This window comes from Pelodiscus sinensis, chromosome 7, assembly GCF_049634645.1.
Source record: "Pelodiscus sinensis isolate JC-2024 chromosome 7, ASM4963464v1, whole genome shotgun sequence".
Taxonomy (NCBI): Eukaryota; Metazoa; Chordata; order Testudines; family Trionychidae; genus Pelodiscus; species Pelodiscus sinensis.
In genome coordinates, this window is record NC_134717.1 from 12,241,688 (window position 1) to 12,267,644 (window position 25,957).

Consider the following 25,957-nt stretch of genomic DNA (forward strand, 5'->3'; position numbering starts at 1 on the left):
CCTCTGCTTTACAAATGTATTCATAGCCTCCAAGCAGCTAACCCTGCTGGCTCTTAATACAATTAAAAAGCCAACGCTAGGAATCAGCTGATTCCCAGCTTGTTCCAGTTCCCTGCTATGGCCTTTGCCTCTTTTGCCCCTCCTCCCTGAGATGGTGCTGGGGGAACCAGCTTTTAAGACAGCTCCCCCCAGCACTGGCTCCTGCTCCTCCCCCCCCACCCCTGCTGCCTCTCTCTCATAGAGGCAGCAAGGAGTGGGGGGTCGGGAAGTGACCAGTTGAGTCACTAGTCAATAGTTGCTTACATCCCTGGTTTTTACAAAGTGGGTCTTGACAGGGGTAGGTAAATGGCTTTATCAAATAACTGGGGGAAGATATTCCATGCATAAAACACTACAGCTGTGTCTACACTGGCCACTTATTCCGGAAAATCTGCCGCTTTTCCGGAATAACTTGCCAGCTGTCTACACTGGCCCCGTGAATTTCCGGAAAAGCACTGACGATCTACTGTAAGAAATCAGCCGCTTTTCCGGAAATACTATGCTGCTCCCATTCGGGCAAAAGTCCTTTTTCCGGAAAACTGTTCCGGAAAAGGGCCAGTGTAGACAGCACAGTAGTGTTTTCCGCAAAAAAGCACCGATCACGAAAATGACGATCGGGGCTTTTTTGCGGAAAAGCGCGTCTAGATTGACCACAGACGCTTTTCTGGAAAAAGTGCTTTTCCGGAAAAGCATCCTGCCAATGTAGACGTGCTTTTTCCGGAAATACTTATAACGGAAAACTGTTCCGTTTTAAGCATTTCCGGAAAAGGGTGCCAGTGTAGACATAGCCTACAAGAGTGAAGGAACAAAGACCATAGTGGGAAAAGTGGACACATGGGTTACTGAGATTGATGCTGTTGGTGGAGAGGAGCAACCAGAGAAGAGCTAACTTGTGAAAGGCCCTAATGGCAAGGACAGTAAATGAAATTCTGGCAACTTTGAATCCATGGGAGTTTTGCCCCAGACTTCAGTGGGTCCAAGATTTCACCCAAGTAGTTTATCTTGGATGCAGTGCAGAAGGGGAAGCCAGTGAAGGGCAATATATAATATAGCAATTCCTATGTCCTTAACCAAATTCCCCATTGGACTCAGGGGAAAGCTAGGCTTAAAAATTGCTGTCTCTATGTGGCTCCTTATTTTATAAATGAAATGACTCAATAAATGCAGTGCCAGATATGCACCAGTCCAGGATCTGGCCCAGAATATCCGAGCTGCACCGCTGAAGGAACTGGTGCTGAATCGCCAGCCCTGCATCTACTCAACTGAGTCAAACTTCACTGAGGTTAGAGAGAGAAGAATTTGGCCCAGATTATTGATGACTGGTGGTGGGTCCGATTTGTCCATAACAAGGAGTGCTATGATTGCGAAGAGAACATCAAAGCCGCTAGGAAACAATGGAAAATTATGTTCAAAGCTCTGGATAATAACTTGAGGTTCTTGTGGACTATATGTACAAAAATATTTTGTGACTTCTACTTTTCATTTGGTACAGTAAACTTCTGATAATACGGCACCTTTAGGACCCAGGGGGTGCCAGATTATCAGATATGCCAGACTATCGGAAGGAGGGGCTATGAGGGGTCTAGGGTGGTGTGGGGGGGATGCTGCTGGTCAGTTTCAGCAGCAGCTGAATCGGGATGCCTTCGGCAGAGCAGCTGGGGTGCTCCTGGGTTGGTCCGGTAGTGCCACCCCTTGGCACTGCGAGATCAACCTGGCAGCACCCCAGTTGCTCTTGTGGCACCTGCGGCAGAGCAGCTGGGGTACTGCTGGGTTGGTCCAGTAGTGCCGCCCCTTGGCACTGTGAGATCAACCCGGCAGCACCCCAGCTGCTCTGCCCCAGATGTCCCCAAGTCAGCCGCTGCTAAAATTGACCAGCGGCTGACTCCAGGAAGCCCGGGGCAAAGCAGCTCTGCCTCGGGCTTCCCAGAGTCAGCCACTGGTCAGTTTCAGCGGCAGCTGAATCGGGGACAGGTGGGGCGCTGCCGGGTTGGTCCCGCAGCGCCGAGGGGCAGCGCTACGGGACCTACCGGCAGCACTCCAGCTGCTCTGCCCCCGGATTCCCCAATTCAGCCTCTGGTCAGTTTCAGCAGCAGCTGAATTGAGGAAGCCGGGGGCAGAGCAGCTCCAATGGTCTGGCTGCCCGGAATACTTCTGGGTTCCTGATGGTGCCGGACCATCAGGAGTGCTGGACCATCAGATGCCGGACCAATGGAGTTTTACTGTAGTTGCATCAGAAACACACGGCAGATCTGCCGATTGATTTCATGAATCACTGTAAACTCAGCTTCCAATCTGTCCTGTTATTTCTTGATTTCCAAAATGCTATCATCTCCTGCTGCTAGATGAGCATAAATTAGAAGAATGTAAATAAAATAAAAAATACACACTTTTTGGCGCAGTCTTGTGGGTGTCCTTAGACTTGTAGCTGTAATAGCCAAATACTGCATCATTTCCCTGCATGATATATAATTCTTCCCTCTTCTTTCCTTCTTCCTCTCATTTGTTCAGTTTTCAGCTTCTTGAAAGGTTCTAAATCCACTAATTCTGTAAACTAATAGTTTACAGAATTTGCCTGTTACACCAGAGAAGACCCATTATTTCCAATATAAAACAGCAATTTCTTCCTTCTCCCTAAAACCTCTCTCCCAATACTCAGATCTTTATACATTGTAAAGACATCAAACAAAAAGACAGAAACTTTGTATGTCACTTTTACAATTAAATGGCTTCAGGGAGATCGTGTTTTTGGCCTCAGTTTTACTAAACACAAAGATCCTTTGTTTCCTCATCAGGAAACCCAGTCATAGGAGCTGCAGGCTCAAGGTAGCAGCTATTGTTCATGTGTTAATCTCTAGGAATAAGCGACTTTGCTGTTAATCAATAACAAGAGCTGAATGTGCTGGGAAACAGCTACAATTCAAGAACTAAGAACATTAGATTCAGTAGAAATTAAGAACCAATGACTTGAAGCTGAAGCATGACAAATTCAAATTGGAAATAAAGTCCAAATATTTAATTGTCAGGGTGATTACCCATTGGTAGACCAGTACATGGATACAAAATTTGTACAGATTGAATCTCTCTAGTCTGGCACTCTCTGGTCCGCAACATTAGTGCGCCAGCATGAGTTTAGGTAGCCAGATTTCCATTTACCAAGTGTGGCCAAGTTCCCCATGGTCTCATAAAGCTTGTTTACAGCCACTAGTCCTGGCTCTCAGTGTTCTGTGCTGTTTTAGACAGCAGATGGGAACAGAGTCTTTGACAGATGAGAAAACTGTCCATTGGTTTCAGGGCTGAATGTGGGAGGATGGGCCACACCCTGAAGGAGAGGCAGGCTTGACAGGAAAACACTGACTGAGGAGGAGACCAGCTGGCAGGGAATGAGGATAGGAAGGAGCTGCAGTGTGGAAGCCTGTAGTCATGCTGAGGGCCTAGGGAGGGGAAGGAGGAAATCTAGGAGATAAAGCATAAGCTCTTGGAGCCTGGCGGGAGAGAAGAGTTTATTCAGGAGGGTGGTAGATAAGGAAGCCTGACAGACAGAGTAAGAAGAGGCAGCAGAGAAAGGAAATAATAGCAAGTTCTGGGACAGAGCAGAACTTAGCTGTAGGATCCCTTGGCTGGTATAAAGAGTAGTGGGTGGGCCCATGTTTTCCTACTGGTCTGGTCACTAGAATAGAAGACTACCTGAGACAGTGATATTTTGATACCCTAGAAGGGAAAATTACAGTGACCAGGCTGGAGGGTCGAGCCATGAAGAGGGAGCACTTCAGGCTACAAAGAGGGAGCACAGCAAATTCTGAAGCATGAGAGAAGATGCAATGTGAATGAGAGACAGAAGGGGGCATTAGGCCAAGTGAAGCTATTTCCACAAGAAGGTGACCCAGTGGAGAGCAGAGGACCCCTGACAGGGGGCTAATGTCAGAAAGGAAAATGAAAAATGATTTTTAGAATTTGTTTATAATCTGTGCAGCTGCTGTTAGTTTAGCTAAAACAGAGTGAGTGGAAAATCACTCAATATATATCAGGAAATAAGTTTTCTTGACAAGTACGTAAGGGGTTGAAAAATAGCTGTCTTCCTTTGCGACGGAAACTGGAGGAGTATCACTTCTTCCAAGTAAATGAGGCAGAAAGCAAGAAAGAACTAATAGCTTTCTAAGAGGCATTAAAGAAGTTTTATTGCAAACAGAATTGACATACCATAATTACAGGAGTTGTGGTAGAGAAGTGCTAGGTTTTACACCTATAAATGAAGGGTAGATATTTTGCTGTAGAAAATAATATTTTTAAACGTTGGTATGGTCAGTATTTGTAAAATGTAGTTCTGCGTGCTCTAAGCTCATAATGAAGGTAACCAAAAACAACACTGCTTAAATAGTGGACGAGATAGAAAATACAGAGGGGCAGATATTCTGCAGGTGTAAATGGAGGCAGTCCTTTAGAAGCAATGGAGCTATTCTGATTTACATGTGCTAAGGGCCTGCTCTCTTTGTACTACAGCTAAACGGAGGCTCTTATCAAATACAGTCCTACAACTAAATGTGACTAGTGCCCTCTCCCAGAAGCCCCACTCTTGCTTATGCTCCAACACTTCAGTTAGTCTATAGGGTGCCACAGGACTCCTCGCCGCTTTTGCAGATTCAGACTAACACGGCTACCCCTCTGCTACTTAAAAGTAGGAAAGAGGCAGATGTTTATATTTGTGTAAATATAAAGATGCAAGAGTCCAGGCACATACAGAGCTTTTCTATTGTTAACCAATATTATAATGATTGTAAAATGACTGTAGTTCTGCTTATGGGCTATGTAGACAATTATTTTATTTAATCTTAATAGGAGAGAGACTGCCAAATTTATCTCTGGATTTCTTGGACTTTTGTGGACTAAAATTGAACTTGGAACATTATTTTCCCAAACTTACTAATTGTGAGATTTTCCTAAATTCACAGATTTTAAAGTTCAGCAAGGACTATTATCACTGTCGAATCAGTCACCTTTCAGAACACAAGCCACAGAATTTCATGCAGTAACTCCTGCAATAAGCCCAATAGCTAGTGGTTCAGCTAGAGAGTGTCAGTCCTCTACCATAGCCAAGATCTGCTCTGTAGTTTTATTTTCACCAGCATGTTGTCAAAATCAGACTGTATGATGCCTTGAGGCCCTTTTGGAAAACATTTCTGAACAGAAAACACAACAACAAATGGTCTGGTAGCACTGTATAGACTAACAAAACTTAGAGATGGTATCATGAGCTTTTTGTCTATAAAGTGCTACCAGACTTTTTTTTTTTTTTTTTTCCTTCTGTAACAGACTAACTCGGCTACCCCCTGAAATTTCTGAACAGGACAGTGTGAAGACCTTGCTTCTTCTCTCATACCATTTCTGTGAGACTTTACCCCAGGTAATATCTATTTTAATGTAAAATCCACCATAGCAACAATGTGCACTGGACTCCAAACTCTGGAATGGTAACTGCAAATGGTCCCTTTAATAGTAAAACACAACACTTTTTGTCCCCTAAGTGCATTATCAACTTGTAAATAGTTAAGCTTAACATATGCCTTGTGAGGTGATGTTGTTACTGCATTTCACCCTGGGAAACTGAGTCAACAGAGGTAAAGTGACTTCCCCAAATGGGAGGCAGTGGATAGGGCATTAGACTGGAAGCTTGGAGACCCGAGTTGTATTCTTGGCTCTATAAAATGCGGATGTGCTTTGATATTTACAAATAGAAAACTCAGTACAAGAGCCTTCCAGTGTCGTCTACACCAGTGTTTCTTAAACTGTGTTCGGCGGCACACCGGTGTGCCACGAGGCAGTTGGAGGTTGCTGCGGAGAACAACAGATTTAAAAATGGCCACCCTTAAAGGGGCAGGTGACTTTTTTTTTCCCTCAATAAGTTTTCCCCACCCTTTTTTCTCCCCGACCCTTTTTCCCCGACATTTTTTTTGCTCAACAAAAAAATCCTTGATGTTCCTCAGAAAAAAAAATTATTGTTTGGTGTACCTCGGTCTTAAAAAGTTTAAGAAACACTACACTGTCAAACAGAACAAAACAAAAATACAACCCAGCATCAGTGAGTCTCAGAGCCCAGACTTGTGCAATGGTGCTAGTTCTACCACCTGTGAAATGCAGCGGGCTTCAAAGTCCAGTCTCCCGCCTCAGCTGAAACATCTACATGGCTATTTTAACGCTGTGGCATGAGCCTGCATCGATAGCCCTGGGCTCGGACAGACTCACTGCCGTGGAGTTTTTTACAGTGTAGCCATACCCAGTGTTGCTCCCACACAACAGAGCCTTAATGTTGATTGGAGCATTTAGGCATTACCAGAAGACACATATTTACTACTAATGAAGTATTCTTCTTGGATGTAAAGGCTGGAATAGAAGCGAGGCATTCCTGGTGCTCAATGCCCCACAGAGGCCATTACCCCTTCTCTCACGTTTGACAAGTGAAGAAATGGCCTGAGTGGTTACCTGACATTGTGGCAGGGTATACTTACCCCACACTGGTTCCTCAGGGGTTAACGCCATTCTATGGGCTGAAGAGGCCACACTCCTTACCCCTACTGGGCATGCTCCAACTGGAACCACAGTATAAAAGGGAGTGCGACTCAGCTCATTCTGGGCTGTCCAGGTAGGAGATGAGGGGTGTACTGCAGGCACTTACCGGGAAGAGTCCCAGGCTGCAGAAGCCAGTTGGGCTGGGACACTCAGCCAACTGTGGAGGCTGTGAGATTGCTGTTGCTGGAAGCCAGCATAGGAAGTGGCCCTGGGATCAGGATTGTAGCAAGGAGAGATTGAGATTGATCCCAAAAGTACACGTTTCTCAGGGTCTGTGGTTGGAACCTGGTGGAGAGGAATGGGCTTTCCTGTCAAAGGACACTTACATAGACCCCGGCAGGGCTCTGAGATGAAGACAGGGCCTTCTTTTGCCTGGTGTGGTGGTTATTGTTATAAAGATTGATTCTACATTTCAGTTCCCTTGAGATTTGATTGGGGGGGGGCAAAAAGAGTGATAGCTGAGGAGAGATGATCTATATCACGTATTGGAGTTTGAGAGGTTCAATGAGGGGAGCCTCCCCTCTCTGAGCCTCCGGGCTGCTGTGATCGCCTCTGGAATCTTTTCCATGGGGCTCCAGCAGTGCCCACAGGTGCTCGGTGACCTGCACAGGCTTCTTTTCAAATGGCTGGTGACTGTCTGAGAGGCTTCTCCTTTGGGGATTCCTCCCATCTGTGCTCAGTCCCAAAGCTTCTGCATGCCCATATGATTTCATTCTGTGGACCGCCGGAGAGAATGGACCAGGTAAAAGTCACTTTCAAGCCCAGGATCCCCTCCCCATCTGGAGATTTAAAATCTGTTTGAATCAGAGCCTACTGTTCTAATGCCAGCTTGTATCAGCGGTCACCATATCACACAAAGGGTACGTCTAGAGACTCTAGACTACAGGCTTTTGTCGACAGAGGCTTTGTTGACAGATACTGTCGACAAAGCTTCTGTCGACAAAGGGTGTCTAGACGAAATCCAGTTCTGTCGACAAAGCAAGACGCTTTGTTGACATGACAGTGTAGACGCAAAGGACAGTTTAGATGCAATAACGCCTTCTGTCGACAGAACTCTGTCAACAAAAGGTGTTATTCCTTGTTTTGTCGACAAAACTCGGTGGCAGTGTAGATGCAGGTATAGTTTTGTCGACAAAAGTCCACTTTTGTCGACAAAACCCTGTAGTCTAGACACACCCAAAGAAAGGTGCAAAGACCCAAACCATCTCAGATCTGGAGTACACTACTACAGCTTTGGAACAATTGTTTAGCATTGCAAGAGGCACGGGAGACTAAAAGGCATTAGCGACTAAAATGTTTCCCTTCCATTACTGTCAGTGACAAAACTCCCATTGTTTTCAGCAGGGTCAGGATCAGAGACAGAATCCAGATTGTTAGCAGAAAATTTAGCAGGTCACTTTTGTAAAGCTAACTTTCCTAAACATCTTTATCTGCCTGTCTATATAAACATATTACTCTAAATAAATGTGACAGGATAAGGACTCAAAAGATAGCCAAACACAACTGTGTTTCTCCAGTGTGTACAATTCTAGTCTGATAATCTAATCCAAATCAGAGAGGAGGCCCCAGGAATTCCTTCCGATCGACACGAAGTTTGGGTCTCTAATACCAAAGGGCAGAAAAATAGCTCTAACCTTAACATTGATTCTTCTGTTTATTTCTTTTACTCCCTAAAAGAGGTGTTCAATGTACAAAGCAGGCCATGTTGTTCCCTCGTCTGGTCTTCTTCTGATTATGAAGACTCAAGGATGAAAGCCAAAATTCCCTGGAAGAGATGCCAAATGGCAATGAAAGACTAACTACGCCCAGACATGATGACTTTACACTGACTTAATAAATTCCCCAAGACACAGGGCCAGATCCTCAGCTGGTGTAAATGGGTACATCGTCATTGACTTCAGTGGAGTTTCAGGATGCCAACACTAGCTACTTTAATGTGAGTCTCATGATAGTGTTTTTCTTGAAATCCCAGCTCCTGGAGTCAGGTGACTGTGAGAATCTCAGCTTGCTTGCTTGCTTGCTTTCAATAGACTCCAGAACTTCCTACGTGAGTGCTAGCCTTCCTTTCCTGCATCACCCCTTTTAGTGCAGGAAAGCGTAATTCTACTTTATTGCCTGGTATTGAAGAATGCAGAAGTTCACCTGAAATAGTAAACTCAACAATCTGAACTTCATTAATCAGCAATAAACCCGGAGAAACAAAAGGCAGCCACTGAAAGTGCCTGATAGGGCTCTGTACTACTGCATGCCTTGGAGGCGCATGGCTTTTACAGCAGACTTAGCCAGTTGGCCAACATAAAGATCAGATTAATGCCGTGGTAAATCACATACCGCATACACTCAACAGCCGTCTATGAATCACCCCGCCTTCCTGCAGGAGTGGAAGCTGCTCCACTCCCTGAAACAATTAATCCCTTAAAAGAAATAGAGGGACAGAACCTGACTAGGTGTAAGACAATGTAGTTCCATTGACTTCAATGCAGCCATGCTGATTTATGCCACCTGAGGATCACATTCATGCACTTCGGGGGCTGGGAGAGGATGATGCAAATGTAACGTTTGTGTGATGGATGAGCCAAGCCAGTGACGTTTGCAACTTAATATATGGCAGCCTTAAAGAAAGAACATATGTAAAGCTCCATGGGAACAAGAGAGAGCAAACACACAGTGAGTGATTCCTTTGGACATTCTGCATGTGAACTGAGACACAAACTGGCAGCAGCCTCTACAATGGGAGAGTAGATGATGCTAAATTTAAAGGAGCAGTATAAAGAGTGAGATCTCCTTTTAGGGCAGTGGCATTGCCTTAGCTGACTATATGGACTACTGTGGATACGTAACAGTTGTTATCAGATAACTTCTGTGTGTAGTTAATGGGAAGCATTGTGAAAAGGTCAAGCAAGCTATTGCTATGATCAGATAGGCTACTGTTGACAGTGAATAAGGTGCTGGCTTTCACTAGCAACAATAACATGGTTTGTTGTTGACCCTAGGGCTACGTCTACACTGGCCCCTTTTCCGGAAGGGGCATGTAAATTTCAGCAGTCGTCGTAGGGAAATCCGCGGGGGATTTAAATATCCCCCGCGGCATTTAAATAAAAATGTCCGCCGCTTTTTTCCGGCTTTTAAAAAAGCCGGAAAAGAGCGTCTAGACTGGCCCCGATCCTCCGGAAAAAGTGCCCTTTTCCGGAGGCTCTTATTCTTACTTTGAAGTAAGAATAAGAGCCTCCGGAAAAGGGCGCTTTTTCCGGAGGATCGGGGCCAGTCTAGACGCTCTTTTCCGGCTTTTTTAAAAGCCGGAAAAAAGCGGCGGACATTTTTATTTAAATGCCGCGGGGGATATTTAAATCCCCCGCGGATTTCCCTACGACGACTAGTGAAATTTACATGCCCCTTCCAGAAAAGGGGCCAGTGTAGACGTAGCCCCCGAGTATCAGAGTCAATATCTGCAACTCTTCAGATGCTTGGGTGAAAAATAAAATCATTCTCTGCTTCATTGTTCATCCAGAAAGGAAGCTAACAGGGGAATAAGGTTTAGAAAAAGCAGCAAAGTGGGAGTGCTGGAGTTGTTCCTGTTTGACACCTGATGCCTTACAAATAACATTTATAACTGGGAAAATCAGCCAATGTTTGTTGGTGCTAAAGCAGTCTGACTAGAGTAAACATTTCCTGCTCTCCTGAATACAGAGCTGGTCTGTAATTAAACTCTCACTAGACGATATCTTTGGTTTAAGCTTGTCAGCAGCATGTATTAATTTATATTTAAATACTATTAAGTGATGTTTTTTCAGTTAAGATGAGATCTGACACAGAAAGCCTTCATCTAATAGTCCTGAGAGGTAAATGTCTGGATGCTCTGAACTCTGCATCGACCTCTCCCTGTTGGTGTGAGACAGACAAAGGTTATGCCTATACTGAAGATCTTACAGTGGCACAGCTATACAGGCAGTCCCCAGGTTACGTACAAGATAGGGACTGTAGGTTTGTTCTTAAGTTGAATCTGTATGTAAGTCGGAACTGGCGTCCAGATTCAGCCGCTGCTGAAACTGACCAGCGGCTGACTACAGGAAGCCCTAGGCAGAGTTGCTGTGCCCCGGGCTTCCTGGAATCAGCCGCTGATCAGTTTCAACAGCGGCTGAATCTGGATGCCTGGGACAGAGCAGCTGGGGCACTGCCGGGTAGGTCCCCGCAACGCTGCACCTCGGCGCTGCAGTGACCAACCCGGCAGCCCCCCAGCTGCTCTACCCCAGGCATTCCCAAGTCAGCTGCTGCTGAAACTGACCAGCGGCTGATTCCAGGAAGCCCAGGGCAGAGCAACTCTGCCTCAGGTTTCCTGTAGTCAGCCGCTGGTCAGTTTCAGCAGTGGCTGACTTGGGGACGCCTGGGGCAGAGCAGCTAGGGTGCTGCTGGGTTGCTCCAGTAGCGCTGCTCCTCGGCGCTACAGGACCAAACCAGCAGCACCCAAGCTGCTCTGCCCCAGGCGTCCTGATTCAGCCGCTGCTGAAACTGACCAGCAGTGGCTGTATCAGGACGCGTGGGGCAGAGCAGCTGGGGTGCTGCTGGGTTGGTACAGTAGCGCCAAGAGCAGCGCTGTGGGACCAACCGGCAGCGCCCCAGCTGCTCTACCGCAGGCGTCCCGAGAAAAGCCTGGTCTGCTGGGGGGCGGCGGGGAATGGCGCACTAGCTGCACCCCCCCCCCCCAGCAGACCAGGGAGACGCGGGCGGCGGGACCGGGATGCGCCGCGGTCCCGTCGCCCAGGTCCTCCGCGTCTCCCTGGTCTGCTGGGGGCCCCTACAAGATTCGAACTACCTACTCCGTGCCGCGTGTAGCCACAGGCACGGAGTCCACACTAATGGGGATTTAAAAATGGTGGCGCCCGGCAAGATGCAAATGAAGCCCGGGATATTTAAATCCCAGGCTTCATTTGCAACTTCGAATGCCTACATTTGCCACCCTAGTTCGAACTAGGGTGGCAGTGTAGACATACCCTAAGTTTCTGCAAGACTATTTGTTGCCTTTTAAGTTTTTCCAGCTACTGGTGAAGTGATCCTCCATGTACAATTATATGTAATGTGACTCCCAGGGGTGGGTCCTTGGGGTTGGGGACTGAACCTCTGGATTTAAGAGGCCCAGATCTGCGTAGCTTTTTTCGATTCTTTTGTTGGAAGAGGATTTTCTGACATTTGGCCCATCTAGACTGGAACGAGGAATATAGCGGCTTCCGAAATAGTGTGTTTGCTCTTCCTCAAAAAAAGCGGAAGAGCAAACGCGTTCCCTGGACACGGAACAGTTCTTCAGGTATCCTGGAAAAGCTGTGTAGGGTAGCCGTACACTTTGAATGAGTGATTCCATGGATTTCACTTGGATTGTTTATTGGGATGCTCTAATGAGGGCTTGTTTGTATCTCAAAATTGACTGGAATGGCCATTCCAGATTAGCTCCCTTTGCGGATAGTTACTTTTGAAGTGCATTAATTAATCTCGAAAAAAATCACTTTTGTTCCCAAACAGAATGACCACATGGAGAGCTGCTCTGGCATACAGCTGTTCTGGAGTTCTGATCAATTGCTTTGTGTAGAAAAGGCCCCAAGTACTTGGCCATACTGGGGCCATTATTTTTAAAGAGCTTTGAGATCATTCAACATGAAGGGTGCTATTGGAATGTAGCCCTTCCTCACTGTGGCAGGGCACACCAATGCATCTGACACCCACGCCTGTGGTGTTGCCAGAAGCAGTTTGTCCAAACACTGCACTGATTGCAGGGACAGAACAGCAGGCACAATGGAAGCACAGAAGGAAAAGCCTTGATAATAATGGCAGATTGCAGTTCTGATGCATGAGGTCAATTTTCAGAGCAATACACGGGCATTCAATAGGCAATCCTATCAAATAATGTTAATTAAACCTTTGCTTCTTCACTCACTGCCCTGAAAATTCACTCAAGGATATATGCATCCAATATGATTGCAAAGGCAAATTATTATTGATTTGTAGGCAACACGCCAACTATGGGAGACCAAGCTGGTGAAATTGTATGTTTTTAATAGGGCAGAAATTCATTGCTGAAGTAAGCGTAATTTGGTTAAGAAATCTGATGCCACAGCTACAAATTTAATCAGCTGATTTAAAAAAGGGCACATTTAAGTACCAGTAACTTGTGCAATTAAAATCTCTCCTAGCAAATAGTTGAAAAGCTTTTCTCGCAGCCAAGAAAAGCTGTAAAAGTGGGTGCCCAAAACTGATCACATGCAATCCATAGGGCCTGGAAATTGCAATCTTATTAAAGTTAGTGGAAACAAGTGGTGCTCAGCACCTTGCGGAATCTAACCCTTACTTTACTAAGGTGCATCTGAAAGCTCTCCTTTGTAAAACATGAATGACACTGGCTCAAGATGGTATCTGACAAGTGAATACCTCACATGAAGGCATTGGTAAAGTATTTATACTGATTCTTGGCATTCATTTAGTGTCTCTATTGTTTGGGGGGACCAGCACTTGCAGTTGGTGACAGAGAATTACCGAATACTTGTGAGAATTTGATCTCACGTTTGGAGCACTCATGGAGGTGGCAGACACCAACTTGTCACTTGACCTTAGTGACCAACTAGCATCTGATTTTGTGGAAAAACTTGCCAGCTGTCTATACTGGCCGCTTGAATTTCCGGAAAAGCACTGACGATCTCATGTAAAATCATCAGTGCTTTTCCGGAAATACTATGCTGCTCCCGTTCGGGCAAAAGTCTTTTTCCAAAAGACTTTTGCGCAAAAGGGCCAGTGTAGACAGCACAGTACTGTTTTCCGCAAAAAACCCTGATCGCAAACATGGCGATCGGGGCTTTTTTGCGGAAAACTGCATTTAGATTGGCCACGGACGCTTTTCCACAAAAAGTGCTTTTGCGGAAAAGCATCCTGCCAATCTAGACACGATTTTTCCGAAAATGCTTTTAACGGAAAACTTTTCTGTTAAAAGCATTTCCGGAAAATCATGCCAGTGTAGACGTAGCCTAAGCCCTATCTGGTTGGGCCCTGCGGAAGGAGGCCTGTGGCTCAGAATGTAAACATGGGAGATGTGGATCTGAGTATCCCGTCTTTCTTGGAGGACGGGGGCTGCATCCATGCAGATCTTTAATTAGGGGCTAATGGCAAAGCCTGTGTGCGCTCTGTGCTGTGGAATAACCATCAGTTATTTGCTGCTTTAAAACCCTTTCTCCCCTCAATAATTTGTTTCTACCATTACAAGAAACAACAGTCTAGTTTAGTTTATGGAGTGGTCTGATGTTCTGAAGAATTGGCTGTGCCCACAAAAGCTCATACCACCATCTACATTTGTTTGTTAGCCGCTAAGGTGCTGCAGGACCATTCGTTGTTTTTTTAAGTTAGATCACTGCAGGTTACTTGTCGCGCACTCGGGAAGGAAAGCACTGCCACTGAGGGCGCTCAGTGACACATGCAGGGTAAGCATGCCTCGGGCAGTGTGTTCTAGGGCATTGTGGTATTCTACCCTCTGGGACAAGTGAAGGCAGGAGGCCTGACATCTGAGGGGTGCACTTGGAGACACCAGGGAAAGGACAGAGGTGTAGGTAGTCCTACTGCTGTGATTTTTTTTAAAGGAAAAGTTGAAAATTTCTGAAGGGGACCCACCGACGCCATCTACACACCCTTCACCCCATCTACACACCCTTTAAAAAAAGCTGGGTCTTAAAGGCCTTGGACACTTCAGCATGCCAGCTGTTCTTTCTCTAAGCCTGGGGAAATCATGCCATAGGGTGTCTGAATATGGGTTTAGGGGCTCAAGTACTGATACCCACATTTGAGATTTTGAGCTGCCAATTAAGGATCTCTCTGATTGGTGTCCCCGGGCTGATATATGGGGCCCAATAGGTTAATGATTATACAACAGTTTGAAGACACAAATGGTGAGAGCTGTTATTTTACATTCAAAAGACAATGGCTTAAAAATTTTCACAAGTGTATGAAAAAAATCCTGACCACATGCATTTAAATGCTAAAGCCTTCTGTGTTTGAAATATATGTTCATACACGTCTTAACTTAGGCCTATGCTGCAGTTTCCCTCTGCAACCCTATATAGGTCATTCAATTTAAAAGATTGATGCCTTTCTTTTTACCCTTATGAACAAAGTGTCTAGCATTCTAGCCCAAATATGATTTGCAAATGAAAACGTTAACTGTCTCCTAATTTCTAAAATGCACATTTTAACCTGATTTAGTTTTTAAATGTTCATTTTTTTTAGGTAATCACAGGGGTAAGTGATAAAGCAGGATTCAGAATTTCAATATGTTAGCCCACTAATGAGACAGGCATTTACTAGGAAAGATGAATACACCTTAATTTACCAGCATAATGAAGATTAATAATTTAGCCAAATAATCTTTTTCAAAGGAAGGAAGAGGCACATTGACTTGTCTCCAAGGGGCACAAACTTATCACATCCTGGTTATCAATTTACATGTTCCTGTGCCATGGAAATGGATGGGAGGTGAGCCTAAGTAAACAATGTACTGAAGTTTGTACTTATATGGTCATGACCTCTCTCTCTTTTTAGAAATCAAACCACATATTAAATACACACATAATATTATGGGGCTAACACTACAAATTTCCCAAAACTAGAATTCTTAAGTTACTTTCTTAAAAGGGATATTAGGGCAAGGAAAGACACCCACTATAACAAAGTGTTCTTAGATTGTAAATGTATATTTTTATGGCCAGCGCTTGGATAGTCTAATTTTAATTTTAAGCATCACGGATATAGATCTTGGACAACAAAAAGTGCTGTAAAGGAATTAGTCTTGTTAAAAGTACATAGGTGTAGAAAAGAGAAGAAAATGCACCAGCTGCTAATTTTTAATGGCCTCATTGGAGAAAAGGAGGCAGGAAACATTTAAAGTCACATTTGGATATTCAAAATGCTTCTCTTTAACAGCAGAGTTTTCCTCGGACAGATTTTGATCATCCCTTTGGTTGGGAGGGCTGGCTTGTTCTTCGGTGATCAAATGTGAACCTTTGGGAAATCTTTCCAATTATGGAGAAGGATCCAGTGAGTGAAACTGCCTTGTTAAAAATGGCTGCATTTATTCACTAGCTAAATATATCAGTGGTATGTTTAATTTTTTTATAATTCTGGTATGTGCCTCAGTTTCCTGTGTGCTGTGTTATATTGGGGATGAAAAAGGACTGTTTTCTCTCAGAGCAGCTAAAGAGACATTAAGATGGGTGTTAGCTTGCTGACTGGAGTGTAGGTCCCACATCAATGGGACTCTTGAGAATGCAATGGCAAATTCAGTTGTCTGGAAATGACATGTATATCTAGCAATCAACAACCCGGAGAGCTATAGACTTCCCCACCTGTTCTCAGGGGAGCTGAAAAGCTCTTCCTCAGCACAGGGACAAAGAACTGGAGATATAGGAGGTGTGGGGACAAGTGCGGGCTGCTGGAGGCAGTCAGCCTCTGACCTGGGATTTGGCTCAAGTAGGTCAGATGGATGGAGAGATGCAGCTTGAACAACAGGGTTCACTCTAGCTTGGCTGGGCTGGGCCCTGAACTACCCAAGATGGACTGTGCTTTCACCTTCATTCCTCTGTGCTAACTTAAGGACCTTCCCATATTCCACATGACTCATAAACCCCCTTGTTTTGACCATACTGTCTGTCACTGCAAATGCTTGGTGAAGTGCATTCATCCCTAAGAGTGCACCAGTATCCACCAGGGGCCTGAGTCACTGAATGGAGCACATGGTGTGAAGCAGGAATACTGGATGCCCAGAGCTCCAGGCTGAGGCAGTAAATTCACATGGCTTATTCTGTAGGAAGGGTGCTGTGGCACACTAACTCTGGATCTGTGACCATTATCTGTCTGACTTCTGATGGTTGAGATCTCAACATAGCAAAGCACTTACGCCTGTGGTTCTCAACTTGTGGTCCATGGTGACTTTTTCGGTGGTCTACAGGAACATTGTTCCAAGTCACATGGCATGAGCAGGCGCTGCCATTAGGCTGTTTTATGCCGTGTTCACAAGCACGCAGTGCATCATCCATAGTGTCACCTAGGACGCAACCGCGTTGTGTTGCCAGTAACTTCCGTCTGAGGCTCTGAGTATCAGTGTAGCTGCCGCTGTCGTGCTGAGCTGTTGCTGTGTCGTTCGTCCTGTGCTACATGTGCTGGAGGTGGTCCACGAACATTTTTTGATTGGCTTTGTGGTCCATGGACTGAAACGAGTTGAGAACCACTGACTTAAGCACATGAATAATGCCACTTCTTCTTAGCATACTGCAATGGGTTAAAATCACCAACATCCTGTTGGGTTGTCCCCTGGCAGGCTGATCATGCCACTGACACCTGCCTTTCTGCTCCCTGGGGCTCCCCGCTATCCTGTCCTGCTTGGCCACATCCTCTGGTCTCCCCATCCAAGACACAGGGTTGGGGTTACCATCCCCCTGCAGAGCAATAAAGACACTGAACCAGTTCAGTGCTAGGAGGACTCAGTTCTAAGGGCTCAGCCCCCAGGAAACCAACCCCTGAAAGGATTCTGTGTTTCTCCAGCAGGTGATTTAGGAGGCTTTGCCTTGGGAAACTAAATGTACTCATTGTTTTTGAGATACATTTTTAAAAGTGTTACTATTTTATTTACCAAAATAATATTTAATCATAGAAATAAAAATGTTTTGTGCAGGCCAGAAAACTTCTGCATTTCGTGACTGACACACTTCAAGAAGCACTTATAATTATGTAGGCAAATTTCATGTTTTTAAGCAAATAACACATGGGCTAAGGCAGGGGATGCACAGAGTACAATTAAAGAAGAACACAGGAAGCTAAGTAGAGCAAGGTGGGGGGTTGAGAGGAGTGGGTTTCCCATCTCATGAATTCTGTGGAGGATTCAAAAGAGTTTCCTGCTCCACTGGGACCAAACCAAAATCCTTCCAAATCAGGTACAAAAAGTGAGAGAATCACTGTTAAATAGCCAAGACCCAAATGGTTGGGGCTCTAAATCAGGTTTCTCACAACCCAGTTCTGAATCCAGCACAACAAAGGTCTGATGCTGAGTTTCCTGTATCCCAAGTGAATGCCACTAAGCTATTGTGGGGTGAATCTCTGAGAGCTGAGAAACCTTCCTGACAATAGTTTAATTGAAACCGATACATTTCAATGAAAAGTTTTGGTTTTCCCCACAAGAGAAATTTCACTGAGAAATTCCTCCACCCATGGTAATTTGGAGTACTTTTTTTTTTTAACTGATGTGGGATTAGCAAAACCAACATGCATATGCCAGTATGATACAGAACAGAACTTGGAATTATATATTGATCACCTTCCATAATCCAGGTAACCCAAAGTAATTTGAACTAGTCAGACACTGCATAGCAAACATTTGGCAGCCTTTGAACGAGTAGATTCCAAAGATGTGGCAAGTCAGTTTGACCAGCTGTCGTGTGTTGCAGAAACACAACTTCCCATAACTGAAGAAACTGCTACATTGCAAAAAGGGGAGTCATTCCTGGGGACACAAAAGGTACAATAGCTGACCTAGTGCTCCCCATGTTCCCACTGCACAAGGGGTCACCCTGGGTGGTGTAAAGTTGCTTTATAGCAGGGAACCTTTTTTAGCCAGGGGCCGCTGACCCACAGAAAAAATCAGTTGGGGACCATGCAAAAAAGCCACCTCACTGACATGGCCCCCGACTGAGAAGCAGAAAGACACTCCTCACATTCCCATTGCACACCAAAGCCTAGGGAGGCCCAGGCTAATAGATTTTGTGGGGGGTAGCCCTCAGGTTCCCCACCGTAGGTTCCCCACCCCTGCTTTATAGGGATAGAAAGTATGGCTGCTAGACCTCCTCTGTGCTGTGGCTGCTGGAGTTGTCCCTGGGGGCTGTGGAAACAAAGAACCTCCTCTCGGCAGGCTGATCCCTGGCCCTACAAACCTTAGAACACAGGAGCAAGGTGCATCACCTTGAAGATCTATTGAGTGGCTCTGGGTTCTGTTGAAACAACTACTACAATTCCACTGGTGAGAACAGCCCTCCGATGAGAGCTGTTTTATCATCTCATTCTATGGCTGCCCTGGCCCCATCCCTTTTCAAACCCTTCCTCTACCACCACCTGTAAGTAAAATCTTAGCTGCTTTATGCTGCCTCATTCTGGCATACTGCTATCAACCCTTTTACTAATCTTTGCTCTGGAGAACAGAATCCATGCATCACATATGTCCCCAAATTAGAGTATTAGACAAGTCCATCTAGACTTGTTGCTCAGTTTCCCTCAACAGAAAAAAGCAGCAGCATGCATCTCGCCTATTTAAACACTCATTGTAATAAGAGAAAATCTGAAGACACCCAATACTGTGCAACTTCCAGGTTTACCTTGGTGGCAACTGTGTTTTTAAGCAATTAGCTGAAACCTACTCTTAGCCTCTCTGAGACAACAAAGCTAAAATAATTGGCTGGGAGTAGCTACAGCTGTCTGACACACAGAGAAGAAAACCACAAGGAGTCCAGTGTCACATTAAAGACTAACGATTGTATCGAGGCATATGCTTTTGTGAGTTGCAACTCTTGAAAGTGTATGTTCTCATAAAACTGTTAGTCTTTAAGGTGCCACTAGACTCCTTGTTGTTTTTGCTGAAACAGATTAACATGGCTACCCTCTGAAACCTAGGGGAAAACAGGCTCCCTTTTTGCACCACTCCTTGCACCTGGGGATTTTGGTTGGTATCAGCATTTATCTGTTCTGACTCCAACTTGTTTCCTAAGGGGCTGCATCTCAAGGAAGCATTTCTGGCATATAACACAGGTCCTAACATGCAATGGGGATTTCAGCATTTCATGACCTTACCTGACAGAGGTGCAGTCCATAGGAATCAGGCTTTTTACGGTCTCAGCTTTAGAAAGCTTAGACCATTCTTTAAATTGCCTAACCAGCTCTCCTAGGATAAACCAAACACACAAGTCAACCCACTACTTGCCCACAACAAAGACTGACTTTATGACAGTTGCTTGGCACTAGGAAAAGTTACATGCATCTCAGGTAAGGGGGCACTATACTTAAAACTTCCCCCTAGAATAACCCCACCTTAATTAGTGTTCCAAAGTTAAGCAAGGATGTGTCTGTGTGGTAACACCCTGGAGCCTGCTTTCCTCAGGGGAGAGGCGACTGCGAACACACCCACCCACCCCAATTCCAAGGCAGACTTTCACACAGAGCTTTTCTCTCAAATGTTTGTCACAATAACCTTGCATGAGGCAAGCTTTAACTTGAATATACCACAATGTAGAGAATAAACAAGCCCTACTCAAGCTACTGCCAAGCCAACCCCCTGCTAACCTGTCACAGAGTTCCTGAGGCACCTTGGCATTTCCCCTTTCTCCTAGTAGTCTATGAAGTCTGTTCACTAGAAACTTCTCCTTTCCCTCATTCAGGAGCTTTCTCTCTCTCTCTCTCGTTACATCTGGATCCATTCCACCTGCTTGGGAGCGGCCTACTTGAGCAAAGTGTTAACTCCCTCACTACTGGATGCTGGAGGGGACTGTACACCAGTGGACCTTGTCATCAGCTGGGGATGGACAGCCAGCCACACACAGGGTAGGCTTCTTCCCCGTTTTTCAGGGCTCTATTTACTTTCTTCCCTAGGGCTACATCTACACTACATGTTTCTTGTGCAAGAAGCCTTTTGCACAGGAGTTTTTACGATTTTGTGCAAGAGAGCGGCCATACCGCATGAACGCTCTTATGCAAGAAACCCCTCTGGAGCATCCACACATGCCTTTTTGCGCAAGAACTCTTACGCAAAAGGGAGTTATGCCTCGTAAAAGGAGGTTTACGTATGGCAGAAAAAGCCCCTCTGTTTTCCTTGATTTCCTTGTGCAAAAGCACATTTGAGGTGTGGATGCTCCACGGGTTTTTACACAAAACCAGCTGTTTTTGCGCAAAAACCTTGCAGTGTAGACGTGGCCTAGGAAAACAAAGTGCACAACAAAAAACACAAACAGTTTCATAAGGGGTTTAGACTGGGCTCCTCAGCTACTGGGTAGGGCCCTTTCCAATACCAGGAGCCTCAGGGGAGGAAGGAAAAAGCTGACAGACTCAAGTCTATGTCTGGTTTGCCCCTCCCTGCACAGAGCTGAGTTTGCCTTTATGTTGTCCTGGTGAGAGTGTGGCTCACACATGAAGTGTTGATCACCTATGTCAGCTGATTCCCAGGACCTGTCTGCTAGCCTGCTTGCTGGGCAGAGGGCTGCTCCCTTTCCACCCCCGCTTCCCGCAGCAATTAAAGGAGCAGATTGCCTTGTCACAGGGTCAGTGCCTGTTGTTTAATTGTGGACAATAACAGGACTTAAGTCCCCCCTCCCAGTACCAACCAGGAGTGAATAGCTTGGGTGGAGACTTAGAGTCAGGGCATGTCTACATTTAAAATGCTACAGCAGCACAGCTGCGTCTGCCCCCACTGTAGTGCTTCAGTTAGACACTCGCTACAGCAACAGCAGGGGTTCTCCTGTCACTGGAATTCATCTGCCTCCCTGCGGCCATGTCTACTAGCAAGCTTACAACGGCAGAGCTGGACTGATCACTTTTGCAGCTGCTCTGTGGCGAAGGGAGTGCCTGTTGGCAGAATACAACCACTTCCATGAGCAGAGGCAGAGAGGCTCTCCAGCCGACATAATGCTATGCACATGCCTGCTTGTGCCAACAAAACACATGTTGCTCCAGGATGTGTTTTTTCACATCTGAGTGACAACAATGTTGCCAATATAAATAATAGTGTACACATGGCCTCGGAGGCAGTAGCTAAGCTGACAGAAGAACTCTTCCATCACTCTAGCACTGTCTACGGGAGTGAGATCAGCATAACTGCATCTTTTAGGCTATAGATGTGTTACACCCCCGAGAGGTGTAGCTGTGCTGAGGTAAGTTCCCAGTGTAGACTAGTCCTCAGTGACGCACCGGAAACCACTCATGGACAGGCCCCTGGGCTGTACTGCAGGCTCATCCACGGAGTTTACTCTAGTTTGTGAGCAAAATCTATATCAAAATAATATTGAAATTAGCCAAATCCAAACAATTTCTTCATAGAGGTTTTTACATTTTATTTGAAAGCAGCAGACACTCTCAGACAAAATGCATATAAAACAGTACTTAGTGGCAGAGAAAAGATAGTCCATTAAATAGGTATGTGTGTGCGGAAAGTTGTATATAAAACTACAAACTATTGATGCGCTTGTGTAATTCTCCAGCACTTAACCCCAGTGCACAATGAACAAGCATATAGGGAAGGAATCCCTCACAGAGAGGTCATTCAGCTCAAATACAATATATACAGTAATGACTGTAGTCAAGATTGTACAAGAGGGGGTTTGTGCCTTTACAGAAATCTGTTGCTTGCTGATCATAATTTCATACCTGTTCTGCACAGATACTGAAGTCCTGAACCGGCAATATTGTGGGGCTGAGATACAGCATGTTAGTGTAAAAGAAACAGGGACTGACTTGAGGAATTTGTGAACTAGCTGTTATTCCAGAATGAGGGTTTTGTTGAGTGCTTTCTGCTTCATTTTCTCCAGCCTCTCTCTGAGTTTGCTATTCTGGGATTGAAAATACCGATCCAGATGGTCTCTTGGGTCTCTGCAGGAGATGGTGAAAGTAATTTATAACAAGGTAAACTGTTACAGAAAGGTGATAAAACCAAAGCGAGAGCCATTCATGCCAACGTGTCACATTCACTTTGTTTTTAGAGGCAGGAGATATCTTTAGGAAGGCCTATTTAAGTGCTGTTCTATATGAGTATAGACAGTATTAAAAAAGGTAAAATGGACTGTGATGGGGGCGTTTCCTCTGAGCTCAACTAACTGCTTACTGGAGAGCTACTAACTTTGCAGCAACAATATGTTTGGAGAGATTTCAAGAGAGTGAAAAATAGAAATGGTATAATCCAGTAAAATACACACACACAATACTGCTAAAAAGTCTCAGAGGGGTAGCCATGTTAGTCTGTAATTGAAAAAACTTAAAACACAGCGAATGGTCCGGCAGCACCTTAGAGACTAACAACAAATGTAGATGGTATCATGAGCTTTTGTGGGCACAACCCCATTTTTCAGATGAATGGAGCAAGAGATCCAGGGGTACAAATAAACAGCAAAAAAAGAAGGGATAGGGAGGGAAAGAGAAGGAAAAAAAACCTTGTCAATTAGAGTGATCATGCTAAATGAGGCTAACAGAGTGGGCTTAAGTGCCCAATACTTTACTTTTGATGTCTTTAGGGTGTTGAAAGTAGCAGCCCATCCAGTAGTTCAGACCTTGATCACAGGTGTCAAATTTGCAAAGAAACGTAGGTTCCACAGCTTCTCTCTCCAGTTGTTTTTTGAAATTGCTTTGTAATAGTATAGTCACTTTTAGATCCATTAGAAAGTGCCCGGGCAAGTTAAAATGTTCCCCAACAGGTTTCTGTGTGTTACCACTTTGAATATCTGACTTGTGTCCATTAATTTTTTGTAGTAGAGACTGTCCAGTTTGGCCAATGTACATGGCAGAGGGGCACTGCTGGCACTTGATGGCATAGATCACATTAGTGGATGTGCAGTTGTATGAGCATCTGAGGTGGGGGCTTATGTGGTTAGGTCCTGAAACAATGGTGGACAGAGTTGGCACTGGAGTTTATTGCAGGGGTGGGTTCCTGGGTGAGTATGATGGAGATGTGCTGTGTGGTTGCTGGAAAGAATTTGTTTCATGTTAGAGGGTTGTCTGTAGGTGAGGACTGGCCCATCCCCCAAGGCCTGTGAGAGTGAGGGATAATTTTCCAGGATAGGTTGTAGATTGTTAATGATGTGCTGTAGGGGTTTAAGTTGTGGGCTGTAGGTAATGACCAGTGGTGTTCTGTTATTTTGTTTGTTAGGCCTATTTTGAAGAAGATGTCTGGCTCTGTCAATCTGTTTTCTTCATTACCCTGGGTGGGTATTTAAGTTTTAAGAATGTCTGATAGAGATCCTGTATATGTCTCTGTGGGCTTGGAGCAAATCTGGTTGTATCTTAGGGCATGGCTGTAAACAACTGATTGTGTGATGTGTCTTGGATAGAAGCTCGAGGCATGTAAGTAGGTGTGACGGTTGGTAGGTTTCTGGTATAAGGCGGTGGAAATGTGGCCGTCATTTAATTGTAGTGTCAAGGAAGTGGATCTCTTGTACGGACTGTTCCAGGGTAAGGTTGATAGTGAGGTGGAAGTTGTTGAAATCCCTGTGGAATTCTTCAAGGGTCTCTTTCCCATAGGTCCATATGATGAAGATAATATCAATGTAGCGTAGGTAGAGTAAAGGTGCTAGGGAGCGAAACCTGAGGAAGCATTGTTCAAGATCAGCCATAAAGATATTGGCATAAAGGGGTCATGCAGCTGCCCATAGCTGTGCTGCTGACTTGAAGATAAAAATTTTCCACAAATTGGAAATAGTCGTGGGCAAGGTTCAGGTCACAGAGCTCTGAAACCAGGTGTGCAGTGGTATCATTGGGGATAGTGTTCCTGATAGCCTGTAATCCATCATCACGTGGAATGTTGGTGTAAAGAGCTTCTACTTCCATGGTGGCCAGGATGGTGTTTTCAGAAAGGTTCTGATGTTCTGTAGTTTCCTCAGGAAGCTGGTGGTGTTTCAAAGATAGCTAGCAGTGCTGGCAGCATAGGGTCTGAGGAGAGAGTCAACATAACTGGATAATCCTGCTGTAAGTGTGCCAATGCCTAAGATGATGGGACATCCGAGATTTCCAGGTTTGTGGATCTTCGGGATTTGAGTTTTTTAGTATAGACGTGGTCCCAAGTTGTATCAGGGAGTTTCATGAGCAGGTGATTTAGGATTTATTGGTATTCTTTAGTGGGATCAGAGGAGAGAAGCCTGTAGAATGTGGTACTGGTGAGTTGTCTGGCAGCCTCCTGTTCATAATCTGTTCTATTCATGATGGCTACAGCGCCCCCTTTGTCAGACTCTTTGATTATAATATTAAAATTGTTTTTAAGGCTGTGTATAGCATTGTGTTGTACATGGCTGAGTTATATGTCACATGTTGTTTGCTGACAATGTCGGCCCATGCACATTTGTGGAAGCAATTGATATAGAAGGCAAGACTCTCATTACGACCATCAGGAGGAGGCCACATAGAGGCTTTCTTCTTGTGGGGTTGGCAAGTGGGATCTTGAGGGTCAGTATGTTGTTCGTTGGTGTGTTGGAAAAATTCCTTTAGATGGAGGTGGCAAAAATAGGCTTCCAGATCACCACAGAATTGAATCATATTTGTGAGGGTGGCGGGCAGAAGGAGATGCTAACAAGCCTTCTGTTGGGAATTCAAGCAACTTCCACTGGCATCAAAAGACACTAGATTAGGTCTTACTTGTTTGTTAATACAGTCTGGAGTCCGCCATTTTAAAGCTCAAGCAAATAGGAAACTTTTCCCCAAATCTGTCATGCAGGAAATGCTAAGCCTGTATTATGGCTGTATTATTGCCTACTTGCTTTAGCAGCAGCTACTGTCTTGTGTCCCCTCCCCCACCAATGAGGATTGTGACCTGTGGATTTATGCAGTTTCCAGACTCACTGGCCACGGGCTCCCATTTCTCAGACTTGTCCTCAGTCCCGTGTGGTCATGTGGAGAGAGCAACTGTGGAAAACTCAGCATTAGGATGAGAATCACGATTTTTCTTAAAAACAGCGAGGAGTCCTGTGACACCTTAAAGACTAACAGATTTATTTGGGCATAAGCTTTTGTGGAAAAAGACTCAAAAGTTTTTGCTCAAATAAATCTGTTAATCTAAGGTGCCACAGGACTCCCCATTGTTTTTGGAGATATACACTAACATGGCTACTCCTCTGATGCATGTCACAATGCAAGGCACTGAATTTTTCTTTTTTCTTTTCGTTGTTTTGGACATTGCACCACAAGTTTCTCTGTAATCAAGACACAGAGCCTGTATCATTGCACAATAAAGTGTCCTGAGAATAAACTCAAACTCCACATCTCAGTAGCTGCAGGGAGAAGCAATTTCATAGCATTTAAAGCTGGCCTGGGCAAAATATGGCCTGCAGGCTGGATTTGGCCTGCCAAGCCACTGGATCTGGCCCACTGAGGCAGTGGGGAGCCCCAGGCAGGCTCCCCTGTTTCCCCCGCAGCCCCGTGCAGAAATGCAATTGTCTGCCTTCCTTTCTGTTTCAAAACTGGAGGTGAGGAGGGAAGTTTCAGGAGCTGCTCCACCCCCAGCACATTCCCATTGGTCGGTTTCAGGCCAGAAACCAGCCAATGGGAGTTGCTTGTTTGAATAACAGGCAGCCAAGAAGAACCACACCCCCTCTCCTCAGCTCAGTTA

At 45.1% G+C, this 25,957-nt stretch overlaps 1 protein-coding gene and 1 long non-coding RNA gene across 8 annotated transcripts in view; both read right to left on the bottom strand.

Moving 5' to 3' along the window:
- CFAP221 (cilia and flagella associated protein 221) overlaps nucleotides 1-25,957 on the bottom strand; it is a 91,588-nt gene that overhangs the window by 17,223 nt on the left and 48,408 nt on the right. For 2 of the 7 annotated variants that reach the window (XM_025178792.2, XM_006137634.4), the window contains exon 25: nucleotides 21,690-22,239. The exons of 3 other annotated variants lie outside the window; for them this stretch is intronic. In XM_025178792.2, the coding sequence (XP_025034577.2) occupies nucleotides 22,128-22,239 (112 nt within the window). In that variant the 3' untranslated portion in view covers nucleotides 21,690-22,127. Of the gene's footprint in view, nucleotides 1-8,228; nucleotides 8,366-21,689; nucleotides 22,240-25,384; nucleotides 25,542-25,957 lie in introns of those variants that run through there. 2 more of the 7 variants (XM_025178793.2, XM_075933220.1) reach the window with 2 other exon arrangements.
- LOC142830151 (uncharacterized) lies at nucleotides 16,101-20,047 on the bottom strand. Its single transcript, XR_012905130.1, has 3 exons — nucleotides 19,945-20,047; nucleotides 19,456-19,546; nucleotides 16,101-16,829 (listed from the first exon to the last, which is right to left on the bottom strand). It is a non-coding gene; the product is annotated as an uncharacterized LOC142830151 (long non-coding RNA).